The following is a 14,841-nucleotide window of genomic DNA, read 5'->3' as shown; positions in this document are numbered from 1 at the left end:
ATACTTTACACACTGTGTATGTCCCATAGGCTGTATATGGAGTGGAAGGTTTCTAGTTAGTGTTGCTAGGCAGAACTGGCACCACCTCTCCATCTCTAGGAGGAAGCTGCTTGAGTCTAGCATGCCCTGTAGAAACATCTTAGAGCAGATTTACAGGGAGATCTGTTGCCCTGTGTATGAAATGCAGACAAAGCGTTAGTGTATGTTCCAGCCCTTTAGGGAAAAAGAGTTTACTGAATGCAGCAGAAAGTTCAGCAGCCATGCCAGGAAGATTACAGAGCATTTGTTAGAGAAAGGTAACTAACCTATATTCAGACTACAGACTTCTCTGCATACTGGTGGGAGAAAATAGCTTCAGGTTCCTCATCATATCAAAAGGACAGAATGGCCCTCTGTTCAGAGACAGTATTTCACTGAGGATACTACAGAGATAACACATCGCCAAAGTGAGAGAGATTAACTGCACTCCTTGGTCCAGTTGGAAGGATTGTGCAGAATATAAGAAAGAGGCTCAGTCCTCTCTCTGTCATACACATTGCATATGAAAACTGTAAAGACTGCCGTCAATATGTACGGTGTTTGTGTGAAATATGGCCTCACCATTGTATGCACTAACACCAGCACCATCACAGTGCATCATTACCTGAAGTTTCAGGGAACCCTGCCTTGCACCTCGAAACCTAACACCACCAGGGGACCCCAAGCCACCATTAGGCAGGAGAAGTCCGAAAGCCAGGGATTGCCCTGAAGAGGGAAAAAAGCTGTGTCCTTCTCATCATTGCATGGCCCAGGGGAGCGTCAGAGTGAGTCACTACAACCTCCATTATTGCTACTACTACCACTCCTATCCTGCAAGGTAAATAAGTTGTAAAAACAATCCCAAGCCTCAAGACTTAGCTTATCTTGGGAAACCATCCATAATAACTGCAATTACATTGCTCTATTAGTGACATCACTGAAGAATCCAGGTAAAGTGGTGAAAGCCTAAATATAATTAGACCTTTACCTCATTATATTCACATTGAAAAAACTGTGTGATCTCAACAACCACAACATTTCAAGCCTATACATGTACATGCAGATCACTATACCCATAATATAAGTATCTCGTCAGGACCTAATTTGTTCAGCCTCTGATGTGTGCCGCCTAATGCATACGATGGAATAATTCCCCGGAATAGCTTTTCAACACTCACCTACTGTCAGTATACAGGCATCAGTATACTTAATAATGACTTGTACAAAGAGATGCCGAGATGTGCTGTCATAATATGTCCCTGGAGATGTGATCTCAGGTGAACACAAATCATATCACACCTTCTCAAAGCATAAGAAGTAGTGTCATCATCATCACTGAAAGCAAGCGGACTTTATCCTAGTGCAGGTTAGCAGTGGATCCTCACTGGCTTATAACATCACTGGTTTATTGGACGCACATCACATGAAATGTTAACGAAAGTCAATGATTGTTTTATACAAGCGAAGTGGTACCGCAGGCTTCAAAGTCCTGCCGCTAGTTAGATGGCTGGATGCTATCCAATAAACTAAGTACAGGCTCACACTGAGCACTTACAAATTACAAGCACACAAATTCAAAGGAGCCACAAAAGGCCACGTACACATAGTTGACCAAGTCAAATCCATAATTACGTACAAATGCATTTTTCCCAAGGAAGTTAATTGCTTATACTAATTATAAGCCAGCCTGATGTGCATTACCTAATAAGAGATCTGTAGGAAACCCTTTCAAAATTCAAAAGCTTTTCCAGACTTTTAATCACTGAGCTGAACTACTTATTAGACGTCAATCCTTCAGACATTTGGAGTTCAAGTTTGGAAAATGTACTGCCCCAACGTCTTATAATTATTTCCCCTGGTATTACAACTCTAGATATGAGATCGTATCACTTAGGCTTCCTATTACAATTCCATAAAAGAGCACCTCCTGGCATCAGCGATGATTAACTAAGGCTACTTTCACACTTGCGTTCAGAGTGGATCCGTCTGGGGTCTGCCCAGATGGATCCGTTCATATAATGCAGACGATGGGATCCGTTCAGAACGGATCCGTCTGCATTATATTGTAGAAAAAATTCTAAGTGTGAAAGTTAGTCAGACGGATCCGTCTAGACTTTACATTGAAAGTCAATGGGGGATGGATCCGTTTGAAAATTGAGCCATATTGTGTCAACTTCAAACGGATCCGTCCCCATTGACTTCCATTGTAAGTCTGGACGGATCCGTTTGCCTCTGCACGGCCAGGCGGCCAGGCATCCACTCAGAATGCATTAGGGCAGGACGGATGCGTTCGGGGCCGCTTGTGAGAGCCTTTAAACGGAACATGCAAGCGGAGCCCCGAACGCTAGTGTGAAAGTAGCCTTATCTAGTCAAAGTCTCGAGCAAACCGATGGCGATACAGAACGAAGAAAAGATGTATGTTTACATCTGTCTTGGGCTTAGGGTTCATACACATGACTGTGTGTTGCCTGTGGCGTGCATTGGGGACTGCAAATTGCGGTCCCGAATGCGTGGGCACGATCTATGTGGCCTGCACTGACGGGTGCAGACCCACCATCTGTGTGGCCTGCGCTGAAGGGTGCAGACCCACCGTCTGTGAGGCCTGCGCTGAAGGGTGCAGGCCCAATCAACTTGAATGGGTCCACGATCTGTCCGCATGGCAAAAAAATTTGAGCATGTTCTATTTTTCTTCCAGGGCGGAGGCATGGACCGAAATGCCACAGAAGCGCTTCGTAGTGCTTCAGTGGCCTTCCGCTCCGTGCCTCCACTCTATATCTTCTGGATTGCAGACCCATTCAAGTGATACGATGCACGTGGCCGGTGCCCGTATATTGCGGACCCGCTGTTTGTGGGACGCAATACGGGCATGACCAGCACATGTTTGGTGATGGATCTGTCACATAATGGACACCAGGGGAGCCTGAAAGACCTCTCTGACTAAAATCCGGTCCATTGGTTTATGTTATGGTATCCATCACTTTTTAACACTTTTTTTCTGGAATTTTTGACGGAATCTGAAACAGATTCTCCTAACAGAGTCTCGAACCCAGAAGTGAACACAAGGGAACCTGTCACCTGGATTTTGTGTATAGAGCTGAGGGCATGGGCTGCTAGATGGCCGCTAGAACATCCGCAATACCCAGTCCCCATAGCTCTGTGTGCTTTTATTGTGTAAAAAAAAAAGATTTGATAGATATGCAAACTAACCTGAGATGAGTCCTGTCCCTGAGATGAGTCCAGCGTAAGGAGCCCAGCACCGCCCCGCATCCTCCGAATCTCCGCCTTGCTCCCCAACGTCACAAAGCTAGAGCGCCATGATCTCGCGATGCGCAAGCTAGTGCATGCGCAGTGTCGGCATAGTGTTCCCTTCCCTGTGCTGGCATCAGCTTCAGGGAACGAACTGCGCATCGCGAGATTACGGCGCTCTAGCTTTGTGACGTCGGGGAGGAAGGAGTAGATTCGGAGGATGCGGGAGCAGCTTGGCTCCTTCACGCTGGACTCATCTCAGGGACAGGACTCATCTCAGGTTAATTGACATATCTATTAAATCGTTTTTTTGACACAATAAAAGCAGAGCTATGGGGACTGGATATTGCGGACGTGCTAGCGGCGATCTAGAAGCCCATGTCCTCCGCTCTTTCAACCTTTCACAAGGGATGGTCTATCCTCAAGTATCCATTTGATTGGCAGGGGTCCGACAACCCGCATCCCTGACAATGAGTTGCTCCATGCCGGAACTACTTAGTTCCGTCCATTGTGTAGTCAGTGGAGCTGGTTACTGAAACATTTACTTCAATGGAAGTGGCGCTGCAGTAACCAGCACTGCAAATGAAAGGAGCTGTGTAGCTCTGGCGCCAGAGCTACTGAAAAACCGATGTTGGACCCCACCCCCAATTATAAAAAAAATGGCCTATCACGAGGATATACCATCACTTGTAAGCATTTGGACAATCCCTTTAATGGTGCAACCTAACCACTGTTGAGTAAAAACATTTTCTGTGGATAAAGGTTTTTCGTGAATAAAGATTATTTTATTTGTAAGGAAAATGTATTAAATATTTTTGTTTAAAATAAGCAGTAAGTCTAATTTTTACCATGATAAGGATTTATTCTATAAAACGGGAAGACTGATACACAAATTAAAGATAAAGATAAATCTAAGCTGAACGTCTGATTATTCATGTGTCATGGCACTGACAATGCGTGGAGACATGTGTTATACGGCATATTCAGCTCTGCTATACTTTAATGTTGGCGCTTATAACAGGCTGACTTACCTGATGGGTGCTCTCTCCAATAACTATTTTAGCTAATATCTTAATATGCTGTGGCGGGAGACAGACTGTAAGCATTAATTATATCAGGGAGCTGGGAATTAACACATAATATCAATGGGCATGTTTTGAGGAACACATAGCACAGAGGACAAAGCTGAAATGATGTCTTACTTGTGACCAAGCTCATGTGCTATAGTAAAAGCCAGGTTGAGGCCATTGTCTTCTGCCAGGACACACTTCCGTTTAGGGCTGCATGCTCCGCCGAGGTAGGCAATTCCTGCAGGTGAAATTGAAAACCATTAGTTCTGAGAGTTTATGTCAATTTAAAGGAAAAGTTAAAGACTGATCATTTGGGTTTACAAGGGGCAGATTTGTTGCAAAAATGGCTGAAATTGTCCAGTTCATCTGAACTGAGCTTGCAAAAACCCATGCACACGCTGCAGAACGTATGGGATTCATTTTGCTGAGATTTCAGATAAAATTAGCAGAGAACAAATTTAAGAAAAATGCACAACCTATCCTGTCGCTGTCTTATTCCCCTAATATAGTATTTTTTCCATTGGTTTACAAAAAAATGCAGGACTGCAAACACTTCTAGGAAAATACTCACCTTTGTGCTCCTTAGGGTGCACTTACAGAACTGTATCCGTTTGCAGTCCGCAAATTGTGGATCTGCAAAATACGGATGTAGTCCGTGTTTATCCCTGCACTTTTCAGGGGCCCCATTAAAAAATGCTTATTCTTGTCTGCAAAATGCACAACAATTGGACATGTTTTATAATTTTACAAAATGTTTTATAATTTGCGGCTCGGCTGCACACATAAGGACAGCACAGGGATATGTTGTCCGCATTTTTAGCGGTCCCATATAAATAAATAAATCCGTGTGCGATCCCCTACAAACAGCCAGAACTGTATCATTATGGCGGTTTTTCCAGAAGTTAAATATTGATGACCTAGGTCATCAAAATAAGATCCAAATAAGATTGCTGACACCGCCCACTCCATTAGGCTGTTTGAAGAGGCGGTGGCGCTCACCTTCCTAGGCCGGCAATGTCATGTTCTGTGGTCAGATGGCCTATGTGCAGCTCAGTCCCTTTCAGGTGAATGGGCCTAGGCTGCAATACCAAGCACCGCCACTATACAATGTATGGTAACTCTTCAAACAGCTGATCAGCGGACTCCCATTCATCTGAAATGAATGACATAGACCATCAACATCGAACTCCTGGATAACCCCTTTAACTCATTAAGAATCAAGATGAGGATTGCTACATCTGTACAGGTGAATTGTATATGAGATGAATGGATGGATAGATGACAGATAAATAGATAGATAAGTAACAAACAAGGTATCCCTCCAAAATCAGGTGACAGGGTGGTAGACCCGCTTTATTTACACCAAATGCAAAGTTTCATCCTAACACAATAAGGCCTTTCTCAAGGCTTGAGAAAAGCCTCAAGTGTTGGGCTGAAATAGTGCATTCAGAGTGAATAAAGTGGGTCTACCACCCTTTCACCTGAGTTTGGAGGGATACCTTATTTGTTACTTGTATACCTTTCGACCTAAAACCCACCGTCTTGGAGGGATTGAACCCAGGCTCGGACTGGCCCACAGGGGTACAGGTGAATCCCCGGTGGGCCCCTGAGCAAGGTGGGCCCCTAGTCTCCCACCCCCTGCACAAGTGGCACATAACACAGTAGACTTACTGCACTACTTACATATATTCAATGTACGGCACCTCAACCAGCCTATGTTCATATAAAAAACCTGATAGATTATTTATTATACTTGAATGTATCAGTATGGTGGGCCCCCAAAATAAATGTTACTGGTGGGCCTTAGGTACCCCAGTCCGACACTGATTGAACCCACAGCTATCTGGGCTGAGAGTGCTGCTATTATTTTCATTCTAGATAGATTGATTGATAGATAGATAGATAGATAGATAGATAGTAGATAGATAGATATTAGTGAGGTAGACAGAAATTTCCATCTTCTACATCTGATTTGGCAAGAACTTTGCATACACTAATTAGAGTTTCCTTCTCTCCTCCCTTATAATCTGCAGGCTGAGAAGCTTCAATTACATTAATACAGATGGATCCCTTATGGGCGATTATTTTATTAACCTATGACTAACAAACAAGTGATTTGCTGACATTTACAGGGCTTCACTCTATTTCTAGACTGCATTAATCATTACAAAAACACATATTTATGAGGCCAGGATAAGGATAAATGCTATCATTAGCTTTGGTACTCCTCTATATCTCATTCATATATGTGTTGGGGCAGTGCTGATGTTATTATACCAAAAGTGTAAATGAGCTCATGTAACCAAAGAGTCTACTAAGAATAATTGCTTCCTTTTCCAATCTCACATTCCAGGCGAGCAAAACTGCAAGCTTGCACATCAGAGAGACACAATACCGTGTACTGGTAGCATTGCTTAATTCAAGCAGATTTACAGACATGTAGCGAGGCCTGTACACACTTGCTGGCAGGGTTACATTCAGCTTCCTCGCACACTGCTACTAGTGGGTTACCCCAGGACAAGTCCTGAAGAAACTGTGGTGGAATTTCATTGCTTAAATGGAAAATGTGACGGGATCTTCTCATATAAACGACAGTATTTTCAGTCCTACAAGTGACTTCAGATAAAACACGCTCACGCTTTTCATGTCATTACCTTCAGTGGTGTAACATGGGGGGATGGAGGGGCAGTTGCCACTGGTGCCATTCACTGTGTCCAGGCCCGGTGGACCTGTCTTTCAAGGGGCTGCTTAACAAGATTAAAGGGGTTGGCCTCTCTGTTAGCACTTATTAAAACTATAAAGAAAGTAGGGAGATATTACACATAGGCCTCTTGCACACAAACGTTTTTTTTTCCCCGTTTACGATCCATTTTTTCCGTTCTGTATACGGAACCATTCATTTCAATGGATCCGCAAAAAAAAACAGAAGGTACTCCGTATGCCTTCAGTTTCCATATTTCCATTTTTCAGTTTCGTTCAAAGATAGAACATGTCCTATTATTGTCCGCATAACGGACAAGGATAGTACTGTTCTATCAGGGGCCAGCTGCTCCGTTCTGCAAAAAACGGAATGCACACGTACGTCATCCATATTTTTTGCAGATCCGTTTTTTGCGAACCGCAAAATACTGAAAAAGTCATACGGTTGTGTGCAAGAGGCCTTACTAATATATCTTCTTAAGCAGATCTGCCTGGTTTTCCTGCTATTGGCAGCCACGCCCCCTCCTGTCCTGCTCACCACACCCCCTCCTGTCCTGCTCACCACGCCCCTCCTGTCCTGCTCTCACCACGCCCCCTCCTGTCCTGCTCTCACCACGCCTCCTCCTGTCCTGCTCTCACCACGCCCCCTCCTGTCTTGCTCTCACCACATCCCCTCTTATCCTGCTCTCACCACGCCCCTTCCTGTCCTGCTCTCACCAAGCCCCTCCTGTCCTGCTCTCACCACGCCCCCTCCTGTCCTGCTCTCACCACATCCCCTCCTGTCCTGCTCTCACCACGCCCCCTCCTGTCCTGCTCTCACCATGCCCCCTCCTGTCCTGCTCTCACCATGCCCCCTCCTGTCCTGCTCTCACCACACCCCCTCTTATCCTGCTCTCACCACGCCCCTTCCTGTCCTGCTCTCACCACGCCCCCTCCTGTCCTGCTCTTACCACGCCCCCTCCTGTCCTGCTCTCACCACGCCCCCTCCTGTCCTGCTCTCACCACGCCCCCTCCTGTCCTGCTCTCGCAGCTGCCTGTCTCCTCCATCCCTGCACATGCCATGAAGGAGCTACCTGGTCCCTGCCTGAAGGAGTGTGCTGCTGTCTGGGTCCTAAAGCACCCTGCTTGTATCAGAGGTGCTTTCCTTCTGTGACAGGCACTCCTGGCTGTTCAGGGCTGGCAGGGGATTAGCAGGGACACTTGTTTAAAGCTAAAATAAAGAAACTTTTGCAGGAGGAAGGGAGACTGAGGGGAAGCTGTGATGGCTGATCTGACTGCAGGCTCTGCCCCATTTGTTTCCCTGTGAGGACGTAGCAGAGCCAGGGCAGCGCTGTGGACCACAAACTGTGAGCAATACCAATGTCTGTCCTATTTATGGCCCCTCTGCTCTGTGTTCTTATCACAGACATGGCAATACATGGCATATATGCCCATACTTACACCATTCACCCAGACAATTAAATAACATTAAATAAATAAACACACCGACTAGAGAGTGGAGGTAACAATTGGCCATGGCCTGTTTATTAAACTCAAACTTTCAACTTGAACTTTAATATACCAACTCTGAGTCTAGTCATAAACTCCAACTCAATCAAACCAAAACCGTACATCAGAGTCCGTCCCATCACGGGATGACTATCCAAACCACCCTCGTTAGAACCATGGCCATCATTCAACCATTGGGGCGAGCGGGGAGGGGGCACAAAGGATTCGGCTCCACGGGCAGGTGCAAATGAAAGGCAACCCAACCCACGGAGCACGGACATTTATAGCCCATCCACCGGCCCCTTCAACCAATCCTACCATTGTTACCAGGGTCTGGGAAACCCTACCTGAAACCCTTGGTCACAATAGGTCAATCAAACTGACCAATCTGAGGAGCTCCTCCAGAGAGGCATGTCATGGTGAACAGGTTAAAAAAATGACATATAGTCAGTACATGTCACATGATAGAAATACTTCATAGTTTGGGCAATTGTCTAGGGCACTTTGGACTTTTGATACTTAGGGTGGCCAACCCCTTTAAACATTAACTGCACTGATGATGCAAACCCTGCAGTTCGGAACTTCGGATGCTTAGAAAGCTAAAGCACTAGTAATGACATCATCACAGGTCCTGAACCATCTGAGAGTAACAGAACTGCACTGACAATGGTATAGTTCTGAGGTTAGGATCGTGCAGGAGTTGTGATGACACCTTTAAAGGTCCTTCATCCCCTTATTTATATACAATAACTGCAGTAGAAGCTCTCTCCCTCCAACTCTAGCCTCCCTGCCCCTGTCCTGCAAGTCCCCAAGAGAAGTGAGACGTTTAAATGGGGGCAATGCTTCTGCCAGTGGGGAGGGTGCTGTTTTGTAATCCCAGTCCAGCCCTGAATGTATTGCAGGCAGTGCACTGTGCGCATCCCACTACCGTCATTCACTGAATTAGTCACTGAATGTCGATCGCGGGATGCACTCAGTGCACTGCCTGTGACATAGCCGCATGTTGTGCACTGTGTGAAGACTCATCCAGGCTTACGAGAATGTCAGGCGCGCATGCAATAAGTCATTAGCGCACATGCTCCTGGCTCTGTCATAAGCTGCACACTGTTCCAGTCCACAGTGTCGGAGCATTGCTAGAGGTCCTGCAGTGAAGTATTTCAACGGACACGGAAAGAAAATACGTTCGTGTGCAAGAGGCCTAAGACTGCACAGTAAAAATCCTCTTTATAAGGCCTCATGCACACGGCCATTGTTTTGGTCTGCATCCGAGCCGCAGTTTTGGCGGCTCGGATGTGGACCCATTCACTTCAATGGGACCACAAAAGATGCGGACGGCACTCTGTGTACCGTCGCATCCGTTGCTCCGTTCCGTGGCCCCGCAAAAAAAATATATAACATGTCCTATTCTTGATTCGCGCTTTGCGGACAAGAATAGGCAGTTATATTAAAGGCTGTCCGTGCCGTTCTGCAAATTGCGGAACGCGCACAGACGCCATCTGTGTTTTGAAGATCCGCAAAACACACAACGGTCGTGTGCATGCAGCCTTAGGCCTCATGCACACGGCCGTTGTTTTGGTCCGCATCCGAGCCGCAGCCATTTACTTCAATGGGGCCGCAAAAGATGCGGACAGCACTCCATGTGCTGTCCGCATCCGTTGCTCCATTCCGTGGTCCGCAAAAAAAATATAACCTGTCCTATTCTTGTCCGCGTTTTGCGGCCAAAAATAGGCAGTTATATTAATAGCTGTCAGTGCTGTTCCGAAAATTGCGGAATGCACACGGACACCATCCGCGCTTTGCAGATCCGCGCTTTGCGGACCGCAGAACACACAACGGTCGCGTGCATGAGGCCTTAGGCTACATGCACACGACTGTATGTGTTTTGTGGTCCACAAATTGCTAATCCACAAAAAAAAAAACGTATGCCATCCGATTTTTTTGAAGATCCATTGTAACAATGCCTAAAACGGACAAGAATAGGACAGGTTATATTTTTTTTGCGGGGCTACGGAACGGACATACGGATGCGGATAGCACATGGTATGCTGTCCGCATTTTTTGCGGACCCATTGAAATGAATGGGTCTGCATCCTATTCGCAAAAAAAACAAAACGGAACGGACATGGAGACAAACGACATTCGTGTGCATGTAGCCTTAGTTTCACGTATGGAGCTTGGTGCAGGGCTTTAATCCAGAGCGACATACATGTACAGGTGAGCGATAACTGAGAACCCAGAGGGGAAGACAGAAGCAGTTTATTACCACTTCTGCCTTTTTCCTTTGCTCGGTGTATAGAGCTCAATGAACATTATGCAGTTAAACTTGGTGTCTTCAAGAGGAAGGTGTCTCAGGGGCAGAGCTGCTGGCTCTTCTCAGACCCTGATTAGCTCTGCCTGTGTACAGAAGGGCATGTTCACAGGTTAGGAAGCACTATACTTGGCTTGCCCCAGGCACTGGCCACTCACCCTACACCACTGATTACCTTGACATGTTATACAATCAGGGCAGCAAAAAAATGGTACGGTACAGACAGACATTTTCTAGTATTCTTCAGGCCACTATGGCCGCTTACAAAAGTCTTGGTGCAGAAACATATTTAAACATCATGAAGAAATATTTGTAAGAATTTAGACAGGATTACATGTACCTAAGGCCAGCCCTAGGGGAGTAACCTATGAACCGTACCGTGCCATATATTCATAAGAAAATGTTGTGTGTTTACATTTTGATTATGCCGGTTAGACTCAGGCCTGGGAGTCAGACCCTGACTGATCTAAAATTTATGGCCTCTGCCAATGTAAAGTCAGGTAAATACAACACTAGGTAAAAATACAGTGGAGCAGATTTACTAATTATGTAGCAGAAATAAACCTAGACCGGCTGTCTAGACCTGCACCAAATTTATCACAGGGGCTCAGGGTGGATGTGGGGCAGGGATAGACACTTTTCTCTGTCTCTATACTAACCATTGGTTAGCTTACTTTGTGGCAAAATTTCCACATCCTCTCAGATGCCTTGTTTGAAACATATTGTTTTTCATACTATGCAACTATGTACGGAATTAATCATAGGCTGGTGTTTTATGCTGGTCTGTGATATCCCCTGCCCTGCTGGAGGATGAGCCTAATTTATAACGAGCCGCACACCTTGTCATAAATTAGGGCCATCCTCTGGCAGTCCATGCTCCTAAACTGAAAGCTACTAATATGTATCTAAAAAGATAAATTTGCCGGGCCACTGGCCCCGTCACACTCCCTTTTCGGGAAAGTGCTGAGGGTGGTGTAAAAACTTAGATCGGCTGCTAGACCTGCAGCAGATTTAGCACAGGGGCTCAGGCTGGATGTTGAAGGGAACCTGTCACCTCAAAAACGCATATAAAACTGCCAGCATTACCTTATAATAGCCCCCCGTCTGTTCATAATAATGTTTAATCCAGTAGTCTTATGCTTAATAGCTTAAAAAAACGATATTTTATGCGCCGTCAGCGCTATCTTGCCGGTCAGATTCATGTCAGGGGGGCAGCGGCCTCCTTGCTTCAAGTCATGGTAAGCACGCCCCTAACCATCCCCTCTTTTGTTTGATTGACAGCCAGAAGTCTCGCGCCTGCACGGTGCGCTCCTTGGTAAGGCGCGATCCCGTCTCCGGCTTTCAGCAGCACACCGCGCATGCATTAGACTTCTACGATCCCGGACGCACTTCAAGGCAGTCAATCAAACAAGAGAGGGGATGGTTAGGGGGCGTGCTTACCTTGACTTGAAGCAAGAAAGCCGCTGCCCCCTTGACTTGAAGCTGACCGGCAAGATAGCGCTGATGGCGCTTAAGATATGTTTTTTTTAAGCTATTGAGCATCAGACTACCGGATCAAACATATGATTATGAACAGACTGGGGGCTACTATAAGGTAATGCTGGCGGTTTTATATGCGTTTTTGAGGTGACAGGTTCCCTTTAAATGTGGGGCAGGGAGAGACACTTTTCTGTGACTCCACACTAACTATTTGTGGCAGAATTTCCCCATCATCTCATATCCCTTGGTCGAACTTCTTAGGGCTCATGCACACGAACATATGTATTTTGAGGTCCGCAAAAAATACGACGGATGACATCCATGTGCATTCCGTATTTTGCGGAACAGCTGGTTCCTAATAAAACAGTCCTATCCTTGTCTGTAATGTGGACAATAATAGGACATGCTCTATTTTTTGGCGGAACAGACATACGGACAAAGAATGCACATGGAGTCACTGACATTTTTTTACGGACCAACTGAAGTAAATGGTTCCACATACGTTCCGCAAAAAAACAGAACTGACCTTACACATATGTCTTTTTCCATGTAATTTTGTGCTTAATTTTTTGTGCAATTTGGGTGCAAAATGTTGGATCCTTGTCTGCGGAGCCACATCCCATCCCTGCTAAGCACAACTTGGTGCAGTGGATTTTTCTAAAACAAGACACATGAAAGTTTGCCAAGAAAGCACCAAATTTTGCCACATTTTGAGACATGGTCTTGGTGCAATCACATTATTAAATCTTAAGGCAATGAAGCACTTTACATTTACTAACACACAACAGTTCCTGAACTAGTGTAGATGATAAAAATAAGAAGAATATAACACTACTAGCACAAAACATATACAGAATTGAGAACTTTATGAAGAATGAGAGAAACATACTGTATTTTATTTGAATATTAGCAGAAGGACCCGGCTTCTCACGGGTATATTTAATCTATTTCATTTAATGTTTGTGTGTGAGGTTAGAACATATCGACAGCATCCAATATAACAGTGACATCTACAGTACCCTGCCCTTTTAACAGTGGCCTCCACAGCGGACTGCCCCCTTAACAGTAACATCCACAGCAGCCTGCCCTTTAACAGTGACCTCCACAGCGGCCGCCCCTTTATTAGTGACCTCCACAGTACCCTGTCTCATTAACAATGATTTCCACAATAACCTGCCCCCTTAACAGTGACATCCACGGAGCTCTGTTCCCTTAAAATGTGACCTCCCCAATACCCTGCGCCCTTAACAGTGACCTCCATAACACCCAGCCCCCTTAACAGTGGCCTCTACAGCAATCTGCCCCTTAACACTGACCTCCATAGCAGACCGTCCCCTTAACTGTGACTTCCACAGCAGCCTGCCCCTAGGGTGGCCAGAGGTCCGGATTTAGGACGGACAGTCCAGCTTTCAGACTCCCTGTTCTCCGTTCGGTGCAGGGCCTGGACCAAGACATGGATGTCCTTTTGAACAGCTCGCTCTCAGACAGCAGCACTGTGCTGTCTGAGCGTGAGCTGCAGGGAGTAAGTCACCCTCCCTCCCACCCCTGCAGCTGACAGAAGTTGATTTTTACCTTCATTTTTTAATCCCCGTCAGCTGCGGAGTAGTTGTGGGCGTGGTCTAACCTGATCGGGGCGTGGTTTAGTGGGACCTGGGGGCTGGCTTTTAAGTCCATCTTTTGAGAGTGGCCTGAATGGCCACCCTACCTGCCCCCTGAACTGTGACCTCCACAGCACTCCGCTCCCCTAACAGTGTCATCCACAGTGCCCTGCCCCTTTAAAGCTGACCTACAGCTGTGAAGAAAAATGGCTGGGTTGTTATGGAAACCTGGTGTAAAACTGTGTGTATGTGGAGACTAAGGGCCTGCGAGCTTCTATTGGCTAATAAGGATCATGTGACCAGGCTTCTATTAGCTAATGCATTTTTTATATATATATATATATATATATATATATATATATATCTCAGGAACGGTGCGTGCTAGAAAGCTGAGATCTAGTCTAAAACCTTCCCGGACACCTGATGTACCTGTGTGCCAAATTTCGTGATTGTAAATGCCATGGTGCAGATTCCTGTAGCGGACATACATACATACACACACACACACACACACACATACACTCAGCTTTATATATTAGAAGATGGGGGGATATAACCAATTTTGAAAATACACATAGAAGTGCAAGAATAAACCTGGGGTGTCACTATAGGCAGTGTAGAGGCTGTATCCAGAACCCGGAGCCTGAGGGAAGCCACAGGATCCCTGCTCTTTTTATATGGGGAACTGAAATCTTGTGGACCCCCTCTGGCTCAAAGGCATGGGGGGGGACACATCAGCATCTACCAGATCCCATCATTCTGTATTCCTGTGCATGTGTTTGCATATATTCCATATATCACTGAATAACATATAAGGGGGTAATGTCGCTTTCCAAGGGCTCATGCACACGAATATGTCCTGGCCAGGCCCGTATTGCGGCCCACAAACAGCAGGTCCGCAATATACGGGCACTGGCTGTTTGTGCGCATCATC

The 14,841-nt window shown here is 45.8% G+C and overlaps 1 protein-coding gene across 1 annotated transcript in view; it reads right to left on the bottom strand.

The window, feature by feature from the left end:
- ADAMTS17 (ADAM metallopeptidase with thrombospondin type 1 motif 17) overlaps window positions 1–14,841 on the bottom strand; it is a 278,350-nt gene that overhangs the window by 162,121 nt on the left and 101,388 nt on the right. The window contains exon 8 of the mRNA XM_044283189.1: window positions 4,467–4,572. Within this exon, the coding sequence (XP_044139124.1) occupies window positions 4,467–4,572 (106 nt within the window). The remainder of the gene's footprint in view (window positions 1–4,466; window positions 4,573–14,841) is intronic.

This window comes from Bufo gargarizans, chromosome 2 (assembly GCF_014858855.1).
Source record: "Bufo gargarizans isolate SCDJY-AF-19 chromosome 2, ASM1485885v1, whole genome shotgun sequence".
Lineage (NCBI taxonomy): Eukaryota > Metazoa > Chordata > Amphibia > Anura > Bufonidae > Bufo > Bufo gargarizans.
The sequence above is the reverse complement of the archived record's forward strand: the minus strand, read 5'-3'. Positions and strand labels throughout refer to the sequence as shown.